At 36.2% G+C, this 26269-nt stretch overlaps 2 protein-coding genes across 9 annotated transcripts; one reads left to right on the top strand and one right to left on the bottom strand.

Annotated features, from left to right (window-relative positions):
* Positions 1-215: 215 nt before the first annotated feature.
* Positions 216-12906, bottom strand: LOC306844527 (FYVE, RhoGEF and PH domain-containing protein 5-like). Of its 6 annotated transcripts, XM_079376738.1 has the most exons (22): positions 12660-12906; positions 9683-11994; positions 8598-8703; positions 8458-8516; positions 8265-8295; positions 8032-8138; positions 7802-7922; positions 7491-7569; positions 7279-7329; positions 6490-6548; positions 6279-6350; positions 6074-6142; positions 4960-5043; positions 4097-4176; positions 3913-4006; positions 3679-3816; positions 3012-3050; positions 2813-2915; positions 2611-2720; positions 2239-2361; positions 2009-2151; positions 216-1464 (listed from the first exon to the last, which is right to left on the bottom strand). In XM_079376738.1, the coding sequence occupies exons 2-22, from the start codon at positions 11845-11847 to the stop codon at positions 1428-1430; spliced, it is 3870 nt and encodes a 1289-aa protein (XP_079232864.1). In that variant the 5' UTR covers positions 11848-11994; positions 12660-12906; the 3' UTR covers positions 216-1427. The 6 variants fall into 6 exon arrangements, with proteins under 6 accessions (XP_079232864.1, XP_079232861.1, XP_079232866.1 ...); XM_079376735.1 differs by having other exon boundaries at positions 3913-4176; XM_079376740.1 differs by lacking the exon at positions 3012-3050.
* A 3071-nt stretch (positions 12907-15977) lies between these two features.
* LOC306845376 (protein cereblon-like) lies at positions 15978-26067 on the top strand. 3 transcript variants are annotated; one of them, XM_079378143.1, is made up of 14 exons: positions 15978-16126; positions 16988-17088; positions 17287-17489; positions 17666-17830; positions 17980-18136; positions 18910-18972; positions 19232-19316; positions 19435-19514; positions 19625-19689; positions 20583-20714; positions 20811-20947; positions 23025-23267; positions 24655-24777; positions 24882-26067. In XM_079378143.1, exons 1-14 carry the CDS (start codon positions 16054-16056, stop codon positions 25073-25075), a joined length of 1821 nt encoding a protein of 606 aa, XP_079234269.1. In that variant the 5' UTR covers positions 15978-16053; the 3' UTR covers positions 25076-26067. The 3 variants fall into 3 exon arrangements, with proteins under 3 accessions (XP_079234269.1, XP_079234268.1, XP_079234270.1); XM_079378142.1 differs by having other exon boundaries at positions 19399-19514; XM_079378144.1 differs by having other exon boundaries at positions 16075-16138; positions 19399-19514.
* Positions 26068-26269: the final 202 nt, after the last annotated feature.

Raw genomic sequence — 26269 nt, 5'->3', positions numbered from 1 at the left:
TCGAGGGAGTTAAAATGATGAATGGGTCTCCTATTTGGGACAAGGTGTCCATAACTTTCAGGTACTCCAGAAAACAAACTCATCCTTGCTCTCTCTCTCTGTTCTGGGTCACATTGTCTCCTGGGGATGTGGAAGCAGGGCAATGCCAGCCCTCCCTCCCCTTTTCTTCATATCCCTCACACACACACACACACACACACACACACACACACAGTCTCAATCTGTAAGACACTCTTTAATTACTCCGTTGAAGATACTTAATCACAGAATCACATCTCTAAAATTCACTCTCTGTGGACTCAACCTGGCTGTTGTTGAAAATGAAACTTAAAAAACTTTGAGGGGTTCAGAAAAAAGTTAGAGCTATTTTATAAACTATTGGTTTATCCTAAAGTATGTCTATCTAAACCTAAGCTGCTCTTGAATGATTTGCATCATGAAATACATTTGAATGGAACAGAATTGAATTGAAATTTACCACATATGGAACCATTATACATAGCTCTGATTACCATACAGTTAATGGTTTTATTTCAACAGTGGTCAACCCCATAGGTATCATATGCATAACCACATTAGAGAAGCAAGTTTTCACACACAAAGGAGTATCAAATAGGAAGTTGAGGCACTAGTGAGGCTTGGAAACCAAAGTGAACACTGTAACATACACTCGGGTAAAGTTTACTCAAATGATACAGTGACAATTAATCCTTCAGACAAACTACTTATACATTCCTCATAAATATACATTAAGCCCTCATATTGTAATAATAACATGGCAAGTGAACAGATTGGCAGTTTGGACATAAGGTAAGTAAATTAAACATTACATCATCATCAAGTGCAACGAGAATACCAGCTCAGTTGCTAAATACTAACTATCAATCCAAAGTTACTCTCTTATTGTTGTAGACGTCATTGTCCAAATGACAGACAGCAGTATACAAGGAAATATAATCCACACATGAGAGGACATTAAGAAAATGCCACCAAATGAACAAAATGGGCTCAAATTCACATCAGTTCCCATATTTAGAAATTGTCCTAGTAAAATTTAGTGCACTGGGGTATTGCATAATATATATCACATTGTATAATGGTTAAGCAACATCTCACTGGTTCTAAAATGTTCTTATCTAAATGACAGATGGAAGTGCTACAGTGTGCCTTTTAAATTGTGTCCACAGCTCAACGAGGTCTTTGGAAGAAGTATTTGGCACAAAATAAATGTCTGAGTGTGAGCATTTTATTCCCTTGGTGTTCCAAAAATATGTCTGTTGCGTCACGTTAGCGTAGGGATGGTTGATTACACTCCCAGTCACACTGGGTTGTGATTTTTTTAATATGACGTGAAAATGCATCGCTCTCTAATGATCAATAACAGATTTAATTGCTCATATGAGAAGACAAAAGCAGGACAGCCGATGCTACAGGACTGTAGCCTCTTCCATGGCATTGACCCATCTGGAATAGAGCAGAATTTTCACATTATGTAATAGTAGAACATAATATATTTGTGTTAATGTGTTATGTATAACGTTTGAATGTAAAATAAAAATGTAATATTTTTGCAAACTTTACATTTTATTAATTTTCTTAAATCTATTTTAAAATGTAATTTAATTTAAATGTAATTTATAAATTTAAATTTTCATCAGTCAATACTCCAGTCGTTAATGACGCATGACCCTTCAGAAATCATTTTAATATATTGATTTGGTGCTCAAGAAACATTTATTATTATTATCAACATTTGTGCTGCTTAATATATATGAAATGGTGATAAATTTTTTGTTCAAGTTGCTTTGGTAAATAGCAAGGTCTAAAGAACAGCATTTGAAATCTTCTGTAACAATATTAGCATCTTTACTGTCTGATCTATTTAATGAATCCTTGCTGAATGAAAGTAATAATTTCTTTTTAAAAAAGATATAAAACGTACTAATTCTAATGCTATATGTACACATTATAATTTGCTGTATTGTGTGAATGTAATATGTATTTTAACCTCAGTGCAGTGTGAGTGTCCTGGGCTCTGAAAGTGTAGAAGAGTGCGCTTTTGTGGTACAGCTGAAACATGCTGCTCTCCCCTTCAACCTCTGACCTCACAGAGAAACCCACGAGAGGAAGGGTCTCGCATGCAACCCTCTCCTTATATAAAAAGAAAAAGACATAGGGAGAGATTAGGAGCTGCATGTTGCAAGTTAATGTGTGCAAAAATGTGACTGTGTGCATTACCTCAGGCTGTGGGTATGCGTAGAGAACTTTATCTTTCAGGAGGAACCACAGGCTTCTCCAACTTCTCTTGCTGTTCCTGCACCTCTGCAGGGTTCCACTCATCACCCCATCAGACACCGTCTCCTAGGAAACAACACGTGATGTTTCACCCCAAATCCAAAGGAAAAAATAAAACATTAAATGAACAAAATTTGGAAGGGGTGTAATTGTAACTGAAAATAATTCAATGCTGAACATTTTCACGGTCTTAAAATAAGACTCTTTTAATAGCAACACGTAATAATCAAACAATTCAGAATGAGATCAGAGTAAAACATGTTCCACTGGACTAATATTTAGTCCAGAGATATTAATCTAGAGCTTATGGGATACCTGGTTGAAAGACAGTTGGCCTTTGCGGCTTCTCCACAGACTCGATGGATGAATGTTTTGGAAGACAGAAGAGAGAGGTCGACTGCAGCTCTCTGTTATTGTGGCAATATCTCTCAAACAAATGCATACACAATTATAATGAGTCACACATAACTATGTTTAATTAATAAAACTATTTTAATAAAAGATATTGTAGTTGTACCATGTTTACACAGCTCAGTGTAACAATGATCACACACTTTGGCACGTCTGTTCTTCATATATTTGAGGGGGAATTTGTTCCTGCAACAATCTCTGCAGAAAATCTATAAACAATATAAGATGAGAAAATCACAACAAATAGAGCTGGAGCTATGAGTGGTTCTCTATGTAAAATGAAAATTTGCTGAGAAATTATTCACCCTCAGGTCATCCAAGACGTAGAGGAGTTTGTTTGTCATCTGAACAGATTTGGAGAAATCTTGCATTACATTACTTGCTCACAAATGGATCCTCTGCAGTGAATGGTTGCTGTCAGAATGAGACTTGAAATAGCAGATAAAACATCACAATAATCCCCACAACTCCAGTCCACCAATTAACGTCTTGCTGTGTGCTTGTAATAAACAAATCCATTATTAGGAGGTTTTTAACTTCAAACTGTTGATTCTGGATAGAGCCTCTATCCAGATTATTGTGAAAAAGCGGTCTTGTCTGAATCAGGAGAGAAATATGCACAGATCAAGCACCGGTTACAAGCGAAAACAGTCCAAAACCGTTCTAAACAAATATAAGTGGACAACAGGGGATGGACATTTTCACTGGAGGAAGCAGTATTATGGAATACGGATATTTTATCCAGAAGTGACTGTTTAAAGGTAAAAACATCATAATGATGAACTTATTACAAACATGCTACTTGTATCAGCTGTTTGGGCTCTCATTCACTAAAGAGGATTCACTGGTGAACAAGTGATGTAATGCTACATTTCTTTAAATCTGTTCCAATGAAGCAAACTCATTTACAGCTTGGATAGCCTAAATGTAAGTAAATTTTCATTTTTAGGAAAACTACTCCTTTAAGTGTACCTTGCCGCAGGCATGGCAGTGATGTCTTCGGTTTGTGAAGCTGAAATGTGAGTGACAGTTCATGCAAACTGTCACCTGAGAAACAGACAGCAGAGGAGGAGCATTCTCGCCAAGACACATCTCTGGACCATCCACTAACTTAAACAAGACACAAATAATTTCACAACAGGAAACAAAATGTCAACTATTTCAGGTGTTGACATTTTAGTCGCACTGTATTTAAAGCTTCCTCACCCCAAAACAGTGTACTGGGTCTCCTGATAAAGGGCTGAGATTCACTAATGTCCGATTCAGTGTTGCAAACCAGCCGTCTCGTTCAGTGCAGGAGCTGCACACAGGAACACATGCATCAGTCACACTGCACACACATCCACTACATATGTATGTGTGAACGTTTGAGTTTGTGTATGTCACTTGCTTGGCAGACAAAGTGATGCTTATATCTTTCACGTCTATCTTCAATGCACTTTGAGCGTTCTCTATAGGTGGCTTGCTGACCTGAAAGACAAAAAAAAAGTTAAAAGGATTTAATAATTATAATTCACTCACTGTCTGGGGTTCAGACAAATTTAAAGAGGCACTTAAGGTTCTACAAGAAGAGAGGTGAAAATGAAAGAAGGTATAAAAATTATAAATAGACAAAATAAATACATGAAATAACTTTTTTGAACATTTTCATACATATAATAAATGCAAACTAGAAAAAGATCTGACATTTTATTTTCTTATTATTTTATTTCCTTTTGTATTATACATTTTTCCTTTTAGTTCTGTTTTCTCATTTCATTTTATTTTATGCATTTTAATTTAGTATTCTGTTAGATGTTAGTTTTTACTATTTATATGACATTTATGGGTTTTTGATAAATCACTTTATAAAGACTTTTTTAAAAGGCTATATAAATAATACTATTCCTATATACAACCCGTGTTATTTTAGTATTATTCATATATTATTAGACTATTTCTTAATATTTTTAATACAGCTTTAATTTAATATTTTCCGTTTTCATTTAATTTCAGTAATTTTGTTAAACGCTTTTGTCTTTTTTTGCTTTATTATTATTTCAGTTTTATTTTAATAATGTTGGTGCTTATTTTATTTTGGTTGGTTTTTAATAGTTTTATTTAAAAATAACACTGCTTATAATTAGTGTCTTGAGCACTAAATATGCATTAGTGTAAAGTGCATTAGGGTTCTCCCTACTGAGAAATGATGGTTTCCAAGAACTATTATACATGAATAACACTAGAAGTTTCTGTGAATGTTATCAGCTTTACCTCCATCCCTGCCAATGGTAATCTGTTGATGAGTCTGTATTTGCCATCTTGCTGAGGATATGTGTACAGCATTATGTCATTCATCTGAAAATATAAAAAGTAAAAAATGCATAACATTCACAACATACAAGCACAAATAACTCCTTTGATATTTGCATACCACAAGAGTGAATGTGAGTGGGTCACTGTAACAAATGTTCACCACAAGGGGGTGCTATAAGGTTGCTTTGCTGCATCACTGCTCTGTCCATCAGTGACCACAGGCAATGTTTGTATACAGGCAAGTTGTTACAGCAAGGCATGATAACATTGTGATTTAGGACAAACTCAAACGTGCATTTAAGCTGTGATTTAACAAAGAGCATACTAATTCACTAAGATACTTATATCTCTGTGAAATAGAATTATTAGTCATCAATTACTCAGTCTGATGCCATTTTTATTTGTTCAAACAACTGCCAAATCATGTGCACATTATTTTGGGTTATCATAGGCACTGAAGAAAACATCTATACAGCTAAACACCACCAAAATTCATCTTTGTAGACAGGATGTTGTGCAAACACTGGATTTAGACATCCCTTCCTACCATCAGATACTGCCTGATAAGGCAGCATATTTTGTCTTCTGAAATGTTAATCAATGGTGCATATGAAATGTCACAGACTGTCTCCTGCATCAAGCAATAAAATATGAGGGATATTCAAGTTCACCACAAGTTCAGCACGTGCCTGTCTCAGCGCACAACTGCCCGTCTGTCTGAAAACTCTACAGTATACAGTTTTTCTGACAGCCCATCTCACGGCCATCCTGTCACCCTCTGTTCTGTTATCTCAACACATTGCTTTGTCCCTGTTCCCACAGACTTATTCTGGGGTGAGAACAGCACAGCAATAACAATAGCACATGTAGACATAAACACACACAGAACAACATCCTGTCAGGAAACACTTAAAAACAAGTAAAATAGCTCACAAACACAAAGGAGAGACACTAAAGACTATACAGAAAGAAAGCAACTGTGTCTCTTGCATGCTCAACTTCAATCTCATCTCAGCTACTAAAAGTCATATATATTCTAATACCTTTCTTCCAAAAAAATCTAATCACATACCAAGAAAAGGTGACGTGGCTGCTTGCACTTTCTGCTGACCTTCATTAAAGTGCCTTCTTTGACAAACATCTAGGGCAAAGATAAAGATAGAGATTAAGACAACCTTACTCATCATTACAGCTTTAAAACCTCCCAAAATTCAGAGAAATCCATAAAATTTGATTGGATGAAGGGTGTGTGATCAGTGAGCCATTGAATTTCTCACCCTCCCAGGTTGTAGGAGATCTGTCAGACCCAGAACACTGTGTTCAATATGGACCAAACGTAGGAGATCCGCCTGAGAGAGAAAAATAATGCAAAAATGCCCTTACATGGCACAGCAGTGTCATTTACACAAACTGCTTTGGTTCCACACACACACACAGAGTATCTGTAAGCACATTAGGCCCAAAATTACTCCATATACACATACTTACTCCATTCTTAAGGCTATCATTGACATCATGAGCAATATCTGAGACCACAACCACAGCATCTGAGGGGAAGGAGTTATAGGTAGAGAGGGACAGATTAATATTTTATACTACGTATAAATATTTTATATGAACATTTTCAACATACATAAAAATAAACATAATAAATACTACATATATTACTGTACATAGAACTGAATGTACATTAAATTTCTGCATTAAATAATTATTGAATATATGAAATATTTCCTTAAAAAATAGGCCATCTAAATAAATTATTAAAAATTGCATAAATAATAATTACACAATAATTAGAAAATATATCAAATTAATGAATAAAAATAAAATAATAAATAAAAATAAATGTATATTGTGTCACACTGCAGAACTTAACAGAATATCCTCCCTTACAAAACAGATACTTACAGCAGCACCATAAATAAAAGAGTCTCATATATAAATGATGCAGAAAGGCTTGTTTAAAAAAATTATTGAAAATCCATGATGGGGTTAAAGGGCATTTGCCTTTTGTGAAACTATCTAGAAGATCAGAGATATGTTGTTGCTTAAGCAAATCAATTATGCACACACTGAGAGAGATAAGACCAAAGGATTCATTTGTAATTGCAAACATGTCAAGATATCAGTTTCTTAAATTGATGAAACCTACATTAGGAAACAAAATGGCTCTCTCATTTACTGTAATCCAAGAGATACGGGGAAAAAAACAAGATAAGAAAAAAGTATACTGCTGTTAAGATACTGTTGTCTGTGAGGAATGCTGAGATTTACTTTGTGCATTTTCAAACTCTCTGGAGTCTGGTGAGAGGTTGTTCAGGTAGTCTGTTGGGGAAAAAACAACAAAAATAAAACAATATTTAGCAATACTACAGGTCTTGGTATAAAAATTCCAGGAAAAATTAAATAGATTTTTTTTAATCATTTAAATTGATAAGAATGAATAAGGATATAAAGTCATTAGTTAACAAGTATTTAGTAGTCACCTGTTAGCAGCATACGGTATTGTAGGATGCGCACAATGACCTGCAGCAACTGCTTTTTCAGAGTCTCTGCATCTGGTAGCTGAGATATAAAACACACGCTACAGTATATAGATATATATTTAAATACATCCCATCTGAGTAAATGAACACACAACTCAAACACATTTATGTGTAATAATACTATATAAAACACACACTCAAATCACACTTAATGACAGTGGCAGTTTGATGGATATGCCTAATAATACAAATAGATTCGGTTCAGTTAAAGTTGTCAATCAATGCAAACAAAAACATCATATATCCCTTACTGTGCTTTGTATGTGTTCCAGATAATTCAATTTTTCATCATAATGACTGATGTAAGAAGAGAAAATGGAAAACTCTGTCTTCTTTGCCAGGATGATTTCAGCAATACCTTCATTCTGATCCCTGATGAGTGGAGTGAAATGCATAAAACAGATGAAATGATGACAGATGGACATCATTTGAGAATGATAAACAATTGAAGGTAGCATTTGCACATGCATGTGCGTCTTACCATTCTTTTAAGCGAGTCTCCAGTAATGTGTGGATATTTTGGTGGAGAGTATAAATATCAGGTACCTCTGTCCACACTGTCAACAGCCTCTCATCCGCTTCAACTGACTATTGTGTGAAAGTGAGGGAGAAAAATAAGAGAGTTCACCTTCATCGCTATTTTCTTTTGACTTCACACAACTCTTCTCTACTGAAATCCACACACAATGTCAGTGAGAAATATGAATGATCCACCTCATAGAGAAGTTGTAAAGTCTTGACATGCCTTAAAATGAAGAAAAAGAAGCATGGTCACAATAATATAGCTATTTCTATTCATTTCAGACATTTTTTAAACACAAACGTGCAACGGCAATCATTTTATCAATGATGAAATTAATTTCTGCCAATCTACTCATAGACTTCAGCTGTTGTTTTCATGACTTACTGGGCCTCACTGTCCAGAAGCTCTTTGGCACTATAGAAAGCCCTGGAACAGTTGACATTCTGAAATAAAATGGCAACTGACTTACAATAAATTAAAACAAATCAATGCAAGACACATAGAAACACTCATAAGAAGCTTACCAGTTTATCAGATGCATTTGTCTTTTTCTCTTGTGTACAAGCCACACCCACAGACACACCCACTGTTCCATCTTGTCTCACATTAGGAGAACAGAAAGTGTAGAGGCTAAATAACAGAAAACGTAGAATCATGACACGTTCACGAAATAAATAAATAAATAAACTACCTAGTTATGCAATAACCTTTAGTTAGCAGGAATGCAAAACTTTGAGCTTTTAAAGACTAACATACAAATTAAGAGGGTTGCAAAACTGTCTAGTAAATTTATAAAGTAAAATATTACTATAAACTTTATATCATTATTCTATGTAAATACATTTTTCTAAAATGTCCAGGTTTTAAAATATTAAAACAAACTTTTTAATTAAAAATCACTGGGTGAAATTAAACAAAAAGACAAAGACATTTCAGTGTTCTCATTTTAAAAAAAGTTTCTTTGTTTTCCTGTTATTAGATCTAACATGCGTTTATCAAGTTTCGATATGTTAAATAACACATTTGCTTATGATTCCAAAGTTTTATGCGGTTTATATTGTGCCTAGTTTCTCTAAACTGAAATATACAGAAGAGAAAAAAACATTTATTTTCCACTATGGTATTGCAATTAATCCTGAGCTTCATATTAATAATATAAACATATTTAAACAATATACCAATATATGTGACCTTGGACCACAAAACCAGTCATAAGTGTCAATTTTCTGAAATTGAGATTTATACATCATCTGAAAGCTGAATAAATAAGCTGTTATGATAGGACAATATATGGCTGAGATACAAATATTTGAAAATCTGGAATCTGAGGGTGCAAAAAAAATCAAAATATTGAGAAAATCGCCTTTAAAGTTGTCCAAATTAAATTCTTAGCAATGCATATTACTAATCAAAAATTTAGTTTTGATATATTTACAGTAGGAAATTTACAAAATGTTCATGGAACATGATCTTTACTTAAAATCCTAATGATTTTGGCATAAAAGAAAAATGGATAATTTTGACCCATACAATGTATTTTTGGCTATTGCTACAAATCAGCGACTTAAGACTGGTTTTGTGGTCCAGGGTCACATATAAACAATTGTACCTATCTGTCTCTTGCTCAGATGGCTGACTTTTGCTCTGGAAGCCCGGCAGACTGCTCATATCCACATAACCATCAGTATCACTGGTTGAACTCTGATTTCGTTGACTCTGAATGACTGGATTCAGGAGGCGAATCTGCACATTCTCATAGTGAGAAGCAGCATTTTGAACATTCTCGTAATCTGAAGAGTCTGTATTGGGAGATGAGAAAGATCGAGGTTTGGAAAGGGGATGGGGCTCAAACAGAGACCCTAGCTCCATAGAAATGGTGCTTGAAGCCAAATCATTCTTAAGGGTGAAGTTTAGTCCCTGTTTTTGTCTATTCTTTTGGAAGACAAAGGAAGAAGGGGACATAGGTGGAGTGCAATCTGGAGTGCTCTGCAACTCCGGGCTGCCCATGTTATGCCTGATAAAATCCAAGCGCTTGCATGACCCTTGTGGACTTGACTCAGACGAGGACCTGGAGGAGACTGAGCGATTATCCATAATGCTTTTACGATCTGATTTCCTAAGGAATCGTAACGGCAGAAGGTATCGCTTGAACCCAAAATCAGGCTTCTTGCAAGAAGCGGAGACTTCGTTCGGGAGGGATGGAGAACTTTTTCTGATTGGTCGCTTTGTGATGGATGCCAGTTCAAAAGGGGGTGGTATATCAACTCGAGTGACTTTAGCTAAGTTTGAGGTGCCTTGTGAAAGACATCCTAATGAGCCTGTCAGTGCAGGTCTACAATCTCTGAGGAAACACTGATCTGTATAGAAGGAGCCTGGGTGTAGCAGAAGCCGCCTATTTCCTGTTGCAGGGCTACTCATTAGGTCAACTCTCTTACTGGGGGTTTCCACAGATACAGAGCGAGTCATAAAATACTTCCTGTTCTGAAGGAAGTCTTTGGCTTGGATTTTTGTCTCTGTTTCTTCATACACATGATCTACTGTGAGTTCTTTTCCCTGAGATCTACTCAAGTAGGCAACCCCTTCTTCTTCTTCCCCAATGTTCTCTTTTTCTTGATTTTGCTGTAAACTTTGGCCTTGGCTTTCAGATTGCTGTTGAATGAGTGAGAAAGCATTGATGGCATCAAGATTTAAGGTGGCAGGTATCGCTTCATCATGTTTAACCACATATTTGCTACAGTAGTTGTGATTTGTATCTGCTATATCATCATCTAAGACCATTTCAGAGCCATAAAATGGCTGAGGAGAAGAAGAATAATTTGAAAAAGACGTCAGATTGGACCCAAGGAGCGCTTCACCTCCACTGTTTGATGAAGGACAGTCTGGAGAGTCAATAGCAGCTGAAGGATCCTGAGATCCACTGTCATCTGATAAATAATTGTTTCCTTTTTCTTCCATTTGATATTTTTCTAATTGTATTTCATCATCCTCTTCCTCAATGGAAGTTGAAGACAAATCAGAGCTGCTTAATCCCTCCTCCAAAGTAAGCATCATAATATCTCCATTGGCTTTGTCCTCTGTTTCTGTTATTTGGAGAGGTTCTGTTTGTTCAAAAAGGTCACACTCGGAAAGTCCATCTTTGTCTGCTAACGCTTCACCTGCATCACAAATATCGGGGAACATCTCATCTATGTCTTCTTCACTTGAAAACATTCTGCCTGGGACTATACCATTTGGGTAAAATGCTTCAATGAAAGTTTTACTGAGGCAAATTTCATCATACAGGAATCTGTCTGTGTTTGCAATGCATCCATAAACATTAGAAGCCAAATGAACATCACTAGAGCTTTTATGTGATGTTGATACACCATTTTTAGTCAGTTTCCATGCTATCTTCCCAGTGTCCTCTACTTCAATCTGATCGGTCTCTATATTATCATCTACATCTCTCTTACTGCATGAATCAGAGAGAAGGTCCATCGACTCTTCTTCATCCTCTGACTTAAATGTTTCACCTTCTTCTAAACCCTCCACCAAATCTAAATCAATTCCCTGTGCCAATTCATCCCCACATCCTAACTCATCTCCCTGTTCCACAATAACATCTGGTTCTGTCTCTTCTGCTTGCATTGTCTTTTCCGAATGTATTATTGTCTCTGTCTTCCTCTCTTGTGACCCCTCCTGTTCCAGAACTATTTTTCCATGCATTTCCGTCATGTGCTCTCTTGAGTTTGGAAGCCTTTGGCTTTTGTTAGTGTGAAGCATATTAAAGTACATGTTTGAACTGAGATGATGCTGGAGATTTTTTCTTGGTTTGGATGGAATTTTTGGTTTGGGTTCTTGATTATCACAGAATTATTCAGAAATAGGTGGTTGATATTGCCCCTTTAAGAGAGGCTCAGCCTGGAAGCCCAGGAAATGCTCCTGAAACACAATAAGAAAATTGTAATATTTACAAAAAAAAGTTTTTGCTGGAGAGTAGCATTGCGAACATTGTAACAGTTTGGGGCATCAAAAAATAGTTACATCCTCACAGTAAAAATGATTTCTTCCTTGAATATTGCTGGAAATACATATTGTAATTTTGTAAAAAAAAAACTGTTACGTCCACAACCAGGGCCAAAAGTGACCATATAGCTTAAGAAATAGCCTATTATCATAAGAAAAATATTAATATGTTACGCTCAAAACAGTGCTGGCATTTTCGTAAAGCAAATAACACATTGTATAGTGTGTTTTTCAGGAGGCGCAAACAGAATCTTTAAAAAATATTCAAATATCTATATCTATGTATAGCACAATACAATGACAAAGTGGAATTCTCGAGAAGAAACCTAAACTAAATGCGCACTAAAATACTGAAAAGTGGGCAACTCTAAACTCAATACTATTTCACATACTTTCAGACATTTAAATTTACTTACTTTACTTTAGTCATTTAGCAGACGCTTTTGTCCAAAGCGACTTACAAATAAGAAAAAGTAACTAAAACTAAAAGTTACAACTCAAATACTATATACCCAATATTAAATATATTTAATGTTACCATACTTGGATTTCGTTACCACATTATCACGTTAAAAATTTACCTGCGCTCATCGTTCAACATCATCTGGTATCTGAGACTGTGACAGGTCAAATTCATTTGAGCACGATGAAATCGTAATCCAGGGAGAATTTGCGCGAGATTATAACATGAGATTAGGCCTATATATCAACTACTGCATTCTCCTACTTCATCTTGCTTTATAACTGCAGTACAGGAGAGCAGGAGCTCAGCACGAGCACGAGCACACGCACACGAGACTTTTTGCCTTGCCTTCCTGAGGAAAGGGCGTCAGGACAAAAAGCAGAAACAGGAGTTTATAAATCATTTTTTTTTAAAAATTGATATATATAGATATAGTAAACCATTTGTATAATTTTGGCCACGTAGTTCAGGAGCACCGATCTAACACACAGATTTGACAGATTTTTCCTAGCCTGTATCTCACACAATATATAATAAATATAATACATAGGCTATTTAAAATAAATATTAAAAATAGAAACTGGACTTTGGTCAAGCTATTTGAGGGAGTATGGCCTTCAGATGTTTGCTTTATAGGAAATAGCTCACTTACCCTGCATAACCTTCCTCAACAACAGACATCCAAAGATCAGAATATTCTATGTTCTAATATTTCATTTTCTATGAACTTGTCCCTAGTGACAATTAAAAATAGGTCATTCTAAGCATAACTAATCCATAATGCACCGGACCACACACACACAAGAGCATTAATCTGATTTTGATATTCAGATTAGATCACTGAAGTGAATGCAGAAAAACAGCATCGGGACTACAGAATATCTTTTAATGTAAATCTCTCATAATGTCAAGATCATGGGTTAATAGTTCAGATATCAGTGTCTGTTTGTAAATGCACTGACCAAAAGTCTAGCATCATTTGTTTGTTGACATTAACTTCAACTGCAACTTGTGAAGTGACCAATGAGGAGTAAAATGTGCAACTGTTATTTTTACATTTATGATTAATAGTAGGAAACCATTTCTATAGGCTTAAATAAGGCCATGACCTTTTCCCAACAGCTCTACAGAATTATGCTTCCTTCCTCAAACGTCTTTAGCCTGAGTTTAGTCTGGGTTAGTATGAACATTCAATTCTCTGGGAGAAAAGAACAATGAAAGAGGTAAAAAAAAAAAAAACCTTCTTCAAAAATAAGACTTAAACCTAACTTTATACTCATTTCATTGGTTGTTATTTTATTTGCTATAGATCGTTATAGGTGCCCATCTTGTTTCTAAATTGACAGATTTTTTTAGTAATATCCTGGGTACTGAGTGCAGAAACTTGTGTTTATTTAGATGGGAATATTATGAGATGTCCTTCTGTATTAGACTGTTTATCTGTTTTTGTCTTTATTGCAGCATGGGATTCAGACATATTTTCCTGTTTATTTCTTCCAGATTTTAGCAAATCACTACATCAGAAACTTGTGATGAACTAGAAGAATAAAGAAAGTGTACACAATACACTGGATCACATCATGCACAATGTCTCCGTTATGTCAAGTTTCTCATTTTTACACCTTTAATTTCTTCTAAAATATAATTTTCATGTCTTTAGGATGCTGCTTTTGGATATGCAATGGCTATTGAACAAAGGTGGAATTGATTAATGATATTCTTTTCTCCTCTACACTCACTACCTACATAAATAAAGATGAATATTTTCTTATCCTTGATTCATATTCAACGCTTTTAGGCTCAGCACCCTGAAAGTGTTGTAGTTAGTCATAACCTGAATGTGTAATTCTGGTTCCTTCATTCGCAGTCCAAAAGAAAAAAAAGAAAAACAAGGGAGGTGGTTTATCTCACTGGCACACAGAGGATCTGCAGTGTCTGACACACCCAGGTTTGTAGTCATCAGGCTAAAGTAAGCAGTCAGTAAACCTGCTGTAGACAAATGTTAAGTACAGACACATACACATACACACAAAGACACATTAAGTGGAGACAAACACACTGACACAAAATCACTGTTCATCGTTTGAACAAAGAAGGGAAAAAACACCCTGAACACTCCACCCTTTCCAGTTCAAGCAGGAAATGCTGAGCATGATACAGCAGCTTGAACATTTATCAAGGTTCTGTTATCTGAGCGTCAGTCCTTTTGATCAAGCATCAGTATATTTTGCTCAATATTGTGAGCCGTTTCTAAACAGTCCAATCAGTAGGAAGAGTTGAGGAACTGACACAAGGAAATATCAACTGAACAGAAATAAGGAAGGGGAGTTTTAACATTTATGGTTCATAATTTCAGAAAAATAATTAGTGTCTTAACATATAATGTGCAGTTTAGGTAAAGCCTTGTGTTCAAATCCATATCAATATCTATGAACTGTAACATTAAAAAGAGTTCCATATAATCTACTTGCTATCTTTGGAAATGAATGTTCTTAAAATTATTTCAAGTAAAAACAAATATCATTTAAGATTAAAAGGGGCATTCTCTATAAAATAATATGACAATTATGCAGAAATGTTTTGTTTAAATCAAAGTTTTATTTAATAAACACAGCAGTAAGATAAATATGCAAAGCACTTTAAAAGCTATTTATGTCTTTGCATAAACGCTCTGCTGTAGCCATCATCCGCCTGAGAAGCAAATGAGAATATTAAACAAACCAATACATAATATACACTTTTCAAAACATTTAAATTCAAAGTGAATGTACTAGACTATTATCTTCATGAGTAATGTCACATTTATTTGTCATGTGCACAAATACTTTTCACTTTTTTTGAATCAGTCCTCTCTTCAAATTCACACAGGTGTCCTAGCAGAGGTGGTCCACTGGTGTAGTTCCTCACATTAACTAGACATGTTCCACTATGTTTGAAAAAAGGCTTGTTTTGAACAGCAAAACCTATATTTACAGTTTTATGTTTTATGTAGTGTATAATTTAAAATCAAACCAATTACTAGAACTGTAGTGTGTTTTATTAAAACGAGAAATGATGCTTGATTTACATATAATGTAATGGCACTTTGGGGCTTACAAGGTTTCATAAAGACAGAAATTAATCAATATCAGCAGACTTACCAAAGTATGACACCCAGCACCTTCCCAAAAGAAAGGCTAATTTAATTGCGATTAACAAACAATTACGCTAACTCAATATATCATAATAAGGTTTCCTTGGTTTACCTGTAGGGCCCTAATGAATGAGTTGATTAAAATCATTCTCTCTAACACACACAACTTGTCGCCACCTACTGGTATGATGGTGTGATCTATTAAAAGCGCAACTAAATGGATATTTTTAGTGAACTGATTCAAAAGATTCGATTCACTTGGATGATTCGAAATCACTGGAGCTCTGACATCCACTCACACGAGGGCGCTGTGTGTTACCCCACGTGTGTCTTCACGGTAGTGCTGCGCTTGTTGAGAGAGGATTGTAAACACACGGCTATGGCTGCTGAGAGGGGTGGAGGGGATAACAACCTTTACGACGATATGGGCAACCAACTAGAACTCCTGCCAGGCACGTATGCCTGTTAGTTTCCTAATAAACACAGAGTATATAGCAGTATCAAAAGCATGCCAGCTTAATGTCCTCCACAGAACATGCAGGGGCTTCTCTACTAACTTCAAGTGTCTGCGTACACCTGTTATGTAAAACACTTATTAGTAACGATATTCTGTGACACGTTTCGTTGCTGTTGCCTTAATAGCTGCAACAACAGTCTTGATTGAAGTGTGCACGCATTCTGTTGTTTTATTGTATTGGCAGCAGACATTCGTTATTATAATCGTTGTGTTATTTATCCAGATGAGATATTTGCTTGCTCTTTGCTTATTAATGGTTTTATGCATGCCCAGTTGTCCTCAAATGACTTCGTGTGATTGAAATCGAAATTAAATTGAAATAGGTTGTAAATGTAGTTGACAAAGTGAAAGTGAGTACTAAAGGAAATTAAGTCACCTTTATTTGATAGTGTTTTATACAATAGAGATCGATTCAAAGCAGCTTCATAGGAATTACATTCAGTTAATACCAGTGTCGATGTTGCAAAATGAATGAATTATGAACAAGTTTGACCCAGCTTTAACAGAAGTCAACTGTGACATTATTCAGCTCAGTTCAGTTGAAATTGTGTTGTCATCCAATAGTGTCAGTGCTGTCAAATCGATATATTATTGAACATTAAGTGTCTGTTAGACCCCAATTAATCAAGTCAAGGGCGAGGACAGAAAGGAAAAGGTGACAGAAATGGAGGGGGAAAAAAAAAAACTCTGTTTGAGGGACCGGTTCTCTTCTGTCCTAAATGAATAAACATGATGTGATGTTGATTGGGATAAGTGAAATTATATTGTAACTCTAATCTTTCTGATTTTTCTACAGAAAATGAAGAGGATGACATGGAGACAGAGGATCGAGATGGTGAGGATGCAGAAGAGCTAAGTGTTATAAACTTTGACCCGAGTCTGCCAACTTCACACGCTGTGAGTGTCACAGTACATTTAAACACCAGTCATGAGGCTCTGTTTAAAACTATTTTAAGAATATAGCACCTTATAGATTCTTTTTGAATTCATTAGCATGCACATAATATGCAAGTAGTTGATCGTCAAAGTATTGGTATATATAAAATCTCAATCTCTTTTTTCATGTTTGTCTACGTTTGTGTGTATGTTGTGAAGTATCTGGGCTCAGATATGGAGGAGTTTCACGGCCGTACCCTGCATGATGAGGACAGTGTGCAGAATCTGCCGGTTCTTCCCCATGTCGCACCCATTCTGATCCCAGGTCAGACGCTACCCTTGCAGCTTTTCCGACCACAGGAGGTCAGCATGTTCCGCAACCTCATAAGCCAAGACCGCACGTTTGCAGTGCTTGCACCCAGGTATTAACAGACACAAAGTGCAGAATAATAACTACTCCACATTAATGATCACATACCTTTGATTCTTCTTCGAGAACATTATCCAAGCAGGTTGGAGTGGAGGGTTTGCAGGTGTATTTATACATCTTACATTTGTACATACACTTTGTAGTTTGACGTGTTTCTATTTCTCCCAGTCCTGATGCGAGTGGAGTGGAGATAAAAGCAGAGTTTGGGACGACTGCAGAGATCTACTCCTGTTCTTTTCGTGAAGAACGGGAGTTTGGCATGGAGACAGTGAAGATCAAAGCTGTTGGACGGCAGCGCTTCAGAGTGCATGAAATACGCACACAAGCAGATGGGTAGGGCTATACACATGCTTTCACTAGGTACTACAATGTGCTGTCCACAAAATGTACTCTAGTAATAAACCACCATGCTATTTTTCATTGAATTCAGGAATGTAATGTGAAAGAGACACTGCCATACACACAAATTTTTGTTTTTGTAGGATTTGTCAGGCAAAAGTACAGATTTTACCTGAGAGGATTCTGCCAGACCCTTTATGTGCACTGCAATTCCTGCCCCGCTTACATACACACACTCCACAGACCAAACACTCACAAACAACACCACCACAGGACCGGTGCAGCCAGATCTATAGACAGGTAACTGATGTAAATGATTTTCCCCCTCATTAACTATTGTTTGTATTAAAAGCCTCGTTCAGACTGTCAGCCCAAATGTGATTTTTGTGCAAATCCGATCATATTTAGATAGTCTGAATGGCAACAAACTACATGAAATCCGATTTTTGCAAATCCGTTTCAAGCTAAGAACACACAGTTCTTAAACGCTTTGGAATCACAGTTATTTTGCTTTTTTTTTTTGTTTTGCCATTGCAAAACATTTGTGACCACAAAACCAGGATAAGTGTAAATTTTTTGAAATTGAGATTTCTACACCATCTGAAAACTGAATAAATAAGCTTTCCATTGATGTATGGTTTGTTTGTTAGGATAAGACAATATTTGGCCGAGATACTATTACTTGAAAATCTGGAATTTGAGGGTGCAAAAAAATCTAAATACTGAGAAAATCGCCTTTAAAGTTGTCCAAATTAAGTTCTTAGCTATGCATATTACTGATCAAAAATGAAGTTTTGATATATTTACGGTAGGAAATTCCCTAATTATCTTCATGAAACATAATCTTTACTTTAATATCTTAATGATTTTTGGCATAAAAGAAAAATTTATAATTTTGCCCCATACAATGTATTTTTGTCTCTTGCTACAAATATACCCCAGCGACTTAAGACTGGTTTTGTGGTCCAGGGTCACATATTAACTTAAAATGTTGAATCATCCTTGTAAGTCATAAGTAACATACTTTTTGCTTAATATGTAATGCGCTCTCATTTTCTCACTTTCTTTCACAGAAGAAGATTCATTGTGCTAGTATGACCTCATGGCCTCCTTGGGTGTATGCCTTATATGACTCTGTGAGTTTGATCTCTTATTATTAATTTTATTATATTATACATTTTACATTATACATTTTTCCATTTCATATTTTGTATAGTAACCCTTAAAGGTGTGATTTCTTTTTCCCCCACTTAAACCATTTACCCCCCTTAGAAATGAACGGTTCTTTTGACAAATGTTTCTGAAAATGTACAGTTAAAAAAAAAATCAACAGCATTTTTATAATATCAGTGACAACATTTTAGCACTGACGGTTGAGTATGTGTTTCTCTCTAGAAAACTCTCATGAGCAGAGTAAAGAAACAACTCCATGAATGGGATGAAAACCTCAAAGACGAGTCCCTGCCTACGAATCCCACAGGTACACACTGGGTTCAGGCACACAGATGCTCTCAGGCTCACACACACAGTCAAGTTGTTAGAGAGTGTCTCTCTCTCTGCAGATTTCTCATACAGGGTGGCCGCGTGTCTACCAATAGATGATGCTCTGCGACTGCAGCTACTGAAGATTGGCAGTGCCATCCAGAGACTGCGTTGTGAGTTGGACATCATGGACAGGGTTTGTATGTGTACGGTTGCCTCTGTTTATAAATGTTTATGTAAGTCTCTCTTTTTGTCCAGGAGTTTGTCCAGGAGTTTTCCTTACAGTGTATGTATGTTTCCTTACAGTGCACCTCTCTCTGCTGTAAACAGTGCCAGGACACAGAGATAACTAGCAAGAATGAGATCTTCAGGTCAGACAATAACTTTAAAAACACTGAGAATTTAGTCACTCTTAAAATATTAAAAGGATAGTTCACCCAAAAATGCAAATTCTGTTGTCATTTACTCAAACCTGTATGAGTTTTTATCTTCTGCTGAACACAGAATAAGATGTTATGAAGAATGTGGGTAACCAAACAGTTGTTGGTTCTCATTGACTTCAGTCAATGGGGACTCATATTCTTCACCATATCTTCTTTTGTGTTCACCACAATAATGAAAGAATTTTCATTTTTGGGTCATGACAAAAAATTACAGTCTGTCATCATTTATTCACCCACGTCATACAAAGTGATGGTCATTCAAGGCACCAAAGTGTGTCAAGCTCCAATGAAGAAAATAAAGCAACATGAAAGTGGTCATATAATCCATTAAAATCAACAGGAAATAAAAATTCACCCCATCTTATTTTCTAAATGCATGTTGTTGGTCTTATTGTGAACAATTAATTCATGCATATAAACATTTTTATCTCAGTTTTATACAGTAACTCAGTTTTCTTGTGAAACATCAGACTTTCTTATAATCAACAACAAGCTTAATCAACAGCCGATGGATAGAACCCAAGTCCTCACCCTACAATTTTTCTTCCTCGATAATCCATTTTACCCGAATCATAATGTGGAAAAAAATGTCTGTTGCTACTTCCAGTTCCAAGTCTTCTGAAACCATATGATAGATTTAATTGAGAAAAAGCCCAAATCAAAGTTTTCAAAAACTCTTAGATTTGACAATTATGGTGAACTGGAAGGTTTAAGCGACTTAAGCCTGAGTAAATGACGAAAGACTTACAATTTTTTGGGTGATCTTTCCTTTTAAGATTGAAATGAAAACAAATAATCATTCAGCACTCCTCTGTTTTTAGTCTATCTCTATATGGGCCAATGGCAGCATATGTGAATCCACATGGTTATGTTCATGAGACGCTTACAGTCTACAAGGCCAACAACCTCAACCTGATTGGACGACCTTCCACACTGCATAGTTGGTTTCCAGGGTGAGATTCAAAGCTTTTGTACATTGAAAAATGTATTTTTGGTCATTTGAATTTTGATTGATTTCCATGTATAATTACATTTATTTCTTTGCTTAGGTATGCGTGGACAATTGCTCAGTGCAGAACCTGCGGCTCTCATATGGGCTGGAAGTTCTCAGCAGTAAAAAAAGATCTGAGTCCACCTCGGTTCTGGGGTTTGACTCGTTCTGCCCTGTTACCGACAATCCCACAGGGTGAGGAGGGTGTCGAGGGGTCACGCTTACTGTGCCTGTAATGTGATCTGAGCATTACTTGTGACCTTTAACCCTACAGCCCAGAAGCATATGCTCCCCCAGGGGTCTCTTCTGTCATCCCAAAAACATGAGACCCCAAAACCTCACCCAGAGAGAGAGAGAGAAAGTGTGTTTGTGAGTTTATATGCGTAGATGTGTGCATGAACAGGGAGAGGAAAGAAAAAGGGGACAGGGAAGCATAAGATACAGGAGTAGAAAGAACAACAGAATGCAAGTTGTTGCCTTCACACACCTTGTGCTGTGTAAATTACAGCCTGATACGCGCAATATCATACCAGATGGGCTCTTTAAGATATTACAGTCTGTTGTAATGCTCTTAATTTACTAGCAGTCTTTTCTTCATTATTACTGCCTAGAAAACAGTTAAGCAAGATGTCATCTTGTTTGGATGTTTATGAGTATTGTGTTAAAATAAGGTCAAATCTCTAACACCAAAGTGTGATGATCTCACACTCATGTCTTTTCATGCCTACTTTTAGCAACATAATCAACAATCATGTAGAATACCTCAACCAATTAAATGCTCTTGGACATATTCAAAACAAGATCTAAACTGCTTGAATTAAATCATTCCCCACACGCTATGTCCCATGTGCTTGTGTCAGGTACATTTGGCACACAACTCCTGGCTAAATTGTCAGTTGGTCAATAATAAAGGGAATATCAGGGAGTTACCCTTTATGTTATTTAGACTCGATATCCAGAGCAATTCTCAAAGGGTATTTTGTATTTCTCAGTTTCTCTGTTTTGCTTCATCCTTTATATTTGTTTTATTTGGATACCATTTAACTGAATGATGATATGATGCATATGTCGAGTTGAGATCCAAAAACATGTATCCAGAACGGAATTGGTATGCGAAGGAACTACAGTCTGCATTGAGAAACTTCTTAAAATATAAAAATTCTGTTCACATGTTCATTAAATGGAGTGCAAAATACACACTTTACACAGAAAACCAGCAGACAAACATGCGCATTCTTCACTAGTCAGTTACATAGCTGTAATAAGAAAACGTAAACATGATACACGCTGACTTGCATATCTGTAATGTTCAAGAGATTAAATACTGTTCAGTACTAATAAATTCTCGCCAGTAAACCGCTTCTGAAATGTTGCATCGTGTTTAATCTTTTCTTCAGGGAAATTTCTATTTGGAAGGTTCCTTAAGTTAACATTAATGAGCAGGAACCAACAATATAAAATATTTCTAAAGCATTTATTAATTTTGGTTAATGTTAATTTCTGTATTTACTAATACATTATTAAAATTAAATTATCTGGTAACATTATTTAATGGACATGAGATAAATCCTGTTACAAATATATTGCTCATTTTTAGCTCGTGTCAACAAGTGGGACTATTGTAATGTGTTACCGAAGTTTTAGTTTAAAACGCTTTTAATTAAAAATGAACCTTGTGTATACTGTAGAAATATTAATAGTCTGCTAATCCAAACAGGCATAGTTTGATCACACATTTATAGACAAACTTGGATATGTGTATCTTGCATTGCTCTTTTATTGATTTTGATTGCTTCCATTGTCCTCATTTGTAAGTCGTTTTGGATAAAAGCATCTCCTAAATGACTAAAAGTAAATGTGTACATGAAAATAATTGTAATAATGGTGATATTATTTTAAACTTGTTGCTGGATTAAGGTCATGTGCATACTACTGTTTGAAACGTCTGTTGTTTCATAATTTATTATATGTAATTTAAAAGAGAGAGAGAAGTACTGTAGTTTATTATACTATAATATTTTACTACAGTGTCTCATGTTTTCATTTCCGAACAAACCGCCAGAGGGAGGTGTTGCTGTGAGTCGCGCTGTCTTCTTCACTGGCTCTCACATGATTACGCAATCACAACAAACGACGATAAGCTGAACAGATGAATGTTGACTGTCACGTACGCGTTCCGTTCACCGATGCTTATTTGGGCCGTGGCGCATGAGTTTAATCTGTTTAGAGGAAAAGTTTAACGTTTCTAGCCTGTATATTTATTTGTTTGCAGCGTGGCTGCTGTTCGTATCTTTCAGTAGTCTTGTCCAGTCTTTGGCGATGCCCCAGGAGTCTCCGGAGGGGCAGCAGGCGCTGCCGCTGGTCCGATCTCTGGTCAGCCGGACACCGGCCTGCGTCGTGTTCTGTAACTGCAGTCCGCGCGTCGTGAAGCCCGTCTGGATCAACTTCCTCGGGGAGCCGCAGCCATACGCAGATATTCAGCCGTACACCGGTCGAAGAATTACAACTTATGTGGGTTCGTACGATTTATGGTTGCATTATGGTCTAAATAAATTTGGAAAATAACTGTCTGAGAAGTTTAACTTGTTTAGGGCAACTACTTTCAGCCTGCTACACCTTTTATGCCAGTCAATGTACAAAACGGCTCAACACAAGTGTTTTCAGGCATCAGGCAGACCAAACTGTTCAGAAAAGCTAAGTGTTTGGGTTGATATCATGAACAAACATGATATCAACTTGGACACAACTGAGTTTTTCCCCCGTGAGTGATTAATCTATAAATTGAAACTATATACTTTAAACATTAATGACCCAAGTGCAAATGATTCGAACCCATTTCCATTTTAGTTTCATAGTTTTTTTTAACCTGTTCATGCCAAAAAAGGAATTTGTGAAAGATATTGTCTATGTACTAGATTACGGGTTAAAGTGATAGTCCACCCCAAAATTAAAATGATGTCATTAATTAGTATTACTCACCCTCATGTCATTCCAAACCCATAAAACCTTCGGTCATCTTCGGGAACACAAATTAAGATATTTTTGATGAAATCCGAGAGCTTTCTGACTCTCCATAGACAGCAAGGGACCAACTATGGTCAAGGCAAAGAAACGTTGTAAGGACATGTTTAAAATGGTCCATGTGACATCAGTGGTTCAACCGAATTTTACGAAGCTACGAGAATACTTTTTGTGTGCAAAGAAAACAAAAATAACTACTTTATTCTACAATTCCCTTTAAGGCAAGTCAAGTCACTCGGCAGCCATCTTTGAAACGACTCTCGGGCATGCAAGTGCAGCTCCTATCTCTTTGAATGGAGAAACATCAAATTCTCAAACTGTTCGCCAAGCTTACGATTACATATCGTATTTGAAATCACCAATGAAATCTGACAAGAACTGTATCATAAGTTGTTTATTTTGCTCAAATAGCGTTAAAAAAGTTTATTTCTCAGCCAGTGCATGTCTCAGAACTACTGTTTCTATAGCAACCGGGACTTCTAATGGCAGCTGCGGTGATGCCTGACTTTACTGATTAGCAATTGGCTCTCTTCCTCAGAAGGCGGGGTTTGATTCGATACAGCGGCCATATTGAGTGTTGCATTTTACCAAAGCCACTTGAAGGCAAGCCTGCAACCATTAGCCGAAAAAGCGTAACAGCTAATGCAAAGTCACCCTAGACGCCATTATGGAGAGTACCACGAAGCATGTGCATGCGTGTTCTACTTCAGAAAATGGAAATAAAGCTCTTGGATTTCATCAAAAATATCTTAATTTGTGTTCGAAGGTCTTACCGGTTTGGAACGAGTAATGACAGAATTTTCACAATGAACTATCCCTTTAAGTAGTGCAATGATCTATTTGAATGAAAGTTTCTCATACTGTTTTTCTGATTCTGTCAGGACATCCGTGGATGTTTCGGGATGCAGAAACTGACGATCCAATGGTAGTCAACAACAAAGAGATGTATTTGCCAGCCCCCCTTGTAAATCAACAAGTCTCAATTGCCAACATCACATTGCCTGGTATACATATTTCTTTCAGACTGATAACCAATTGTAAATTAGCAATCGAACTGTGAATGTGAATTTTTATTCATCTAAAATTTACTTTTATATTTGTTTACCAGTGTTGACCTTGCGAGATCGCTGTCTGCAAGTTGTGAGACGGTTGGTGCGCAGGGAAGATATCTGTCAGTTGGAGATCGCCCGCTGCCTAAAAGATGACCTTGCTCAGAGACCCAGCATTCACGCCGATCTACGACGCATAAGCCAGCGGGTGGAACAGAAGCTACTGGAGAACAGAGAACAGCAAAACAGATGAAAATATGAACATTAACATGAATGGGAATAAGGGCATATTTACTAAGAAAACCTGTGCACCATCACCATGAATGGACGATATAGTCTGGCATTGTAAAATACACAGTGTTGACAACCCTCAGATCAGGAGGAATATTTTCTTAAGCAAATGGACACTTTAAACATAGGTATCTTTAGGTTTCACTGACTGGAGAATGCAGATTTTGTGCGACTGTCTGTGTGGCCCTTGCAATATTATATTTTTTTTATTACAGTTATCTGTATACTTTTACTCTTGTTTCAGATTCATATTTGGAAAAAGCTTTCTAAATAAAAACAAAAAAAAGTTACTAAACGTTTTTAATTATGTCTGTGTCTAATTATATAAGACTAATGACTTTTGCATCAAGCCAGCATTTATTAGTAATTAATATGTATTTATATGGTTACTAATAATTAATTGGAAATGCCAAATGCTCTTAATTTTGCCAACATTTGATGCTTTTGACAATAACTCTGGCTAGCGTCAATACATGATACAGTGCAACTCAGCACGAGGAGGTTATCGTGGGGGCCCCACAGCATGTTCCCTGCGTACCCGCCTTGCTAAGTCACTGAACCTTTTCTAATTCACGCTAGCTGACAACATTATCAAGTATTTCAGTGACTTGGAGTCTAAAAGCACTCATTGCATGATGAAGCCTATTAGAATGCAGTTAGAACGACTCTATAATTCAAATAATGAAAGAATAATATCCATGTGAGTTTTTATTTTTAATATCACACAAGAATAAGCACTGTGTCTGAGATTGCCAATGTTAAATGAATTTTATACAGCAGTTCAACTCAGTTTATTGAGTGTTACATTTTAGAAACAGTATTTTTTCCTGTTTTGCAAATGAAATTCTTTGTTCCAAACAAAGCCGAAGCAGAGCTGTTGTGCATCTCAGATCAACACTTTCCTGAATGAATCTGTTATTCAATGAACCATTCATAAAGATTTGCTTCAACTTGCTTCGATTCAAAGTCCCTCGATTCTAATTGAATCAGCCATTTTAAAAGAATCGTTTGATTGAAGGATTCAATGACTCATTTATTAAAACAGACACTTGCCTGCAGGTTTTATTTATAAACCAGAACAAAAACACACTCAGCAAAATATCATCGTTATCGACAAAAAAATATTATATTTTTTGTTAATATCACACCACTAAAT

This window comes from Barbus barbus (assembly GCF_936440315.1).
Source record: "Barbus barbus genome assembly, chromosome: 25".
NCBI classification, from domain to species: domain Eukaryota; kingdom Metazoa; phylum Chordata; class Actinopteri; order Cypriniformes; family Cyprinidae; genus Barbus; species Barbus barbus.
The sequence above is the reverse complement of the archived record's forward strand: the minus strand, read 5'-3'. Positions and strand labels throughout refer to the sequence as shown.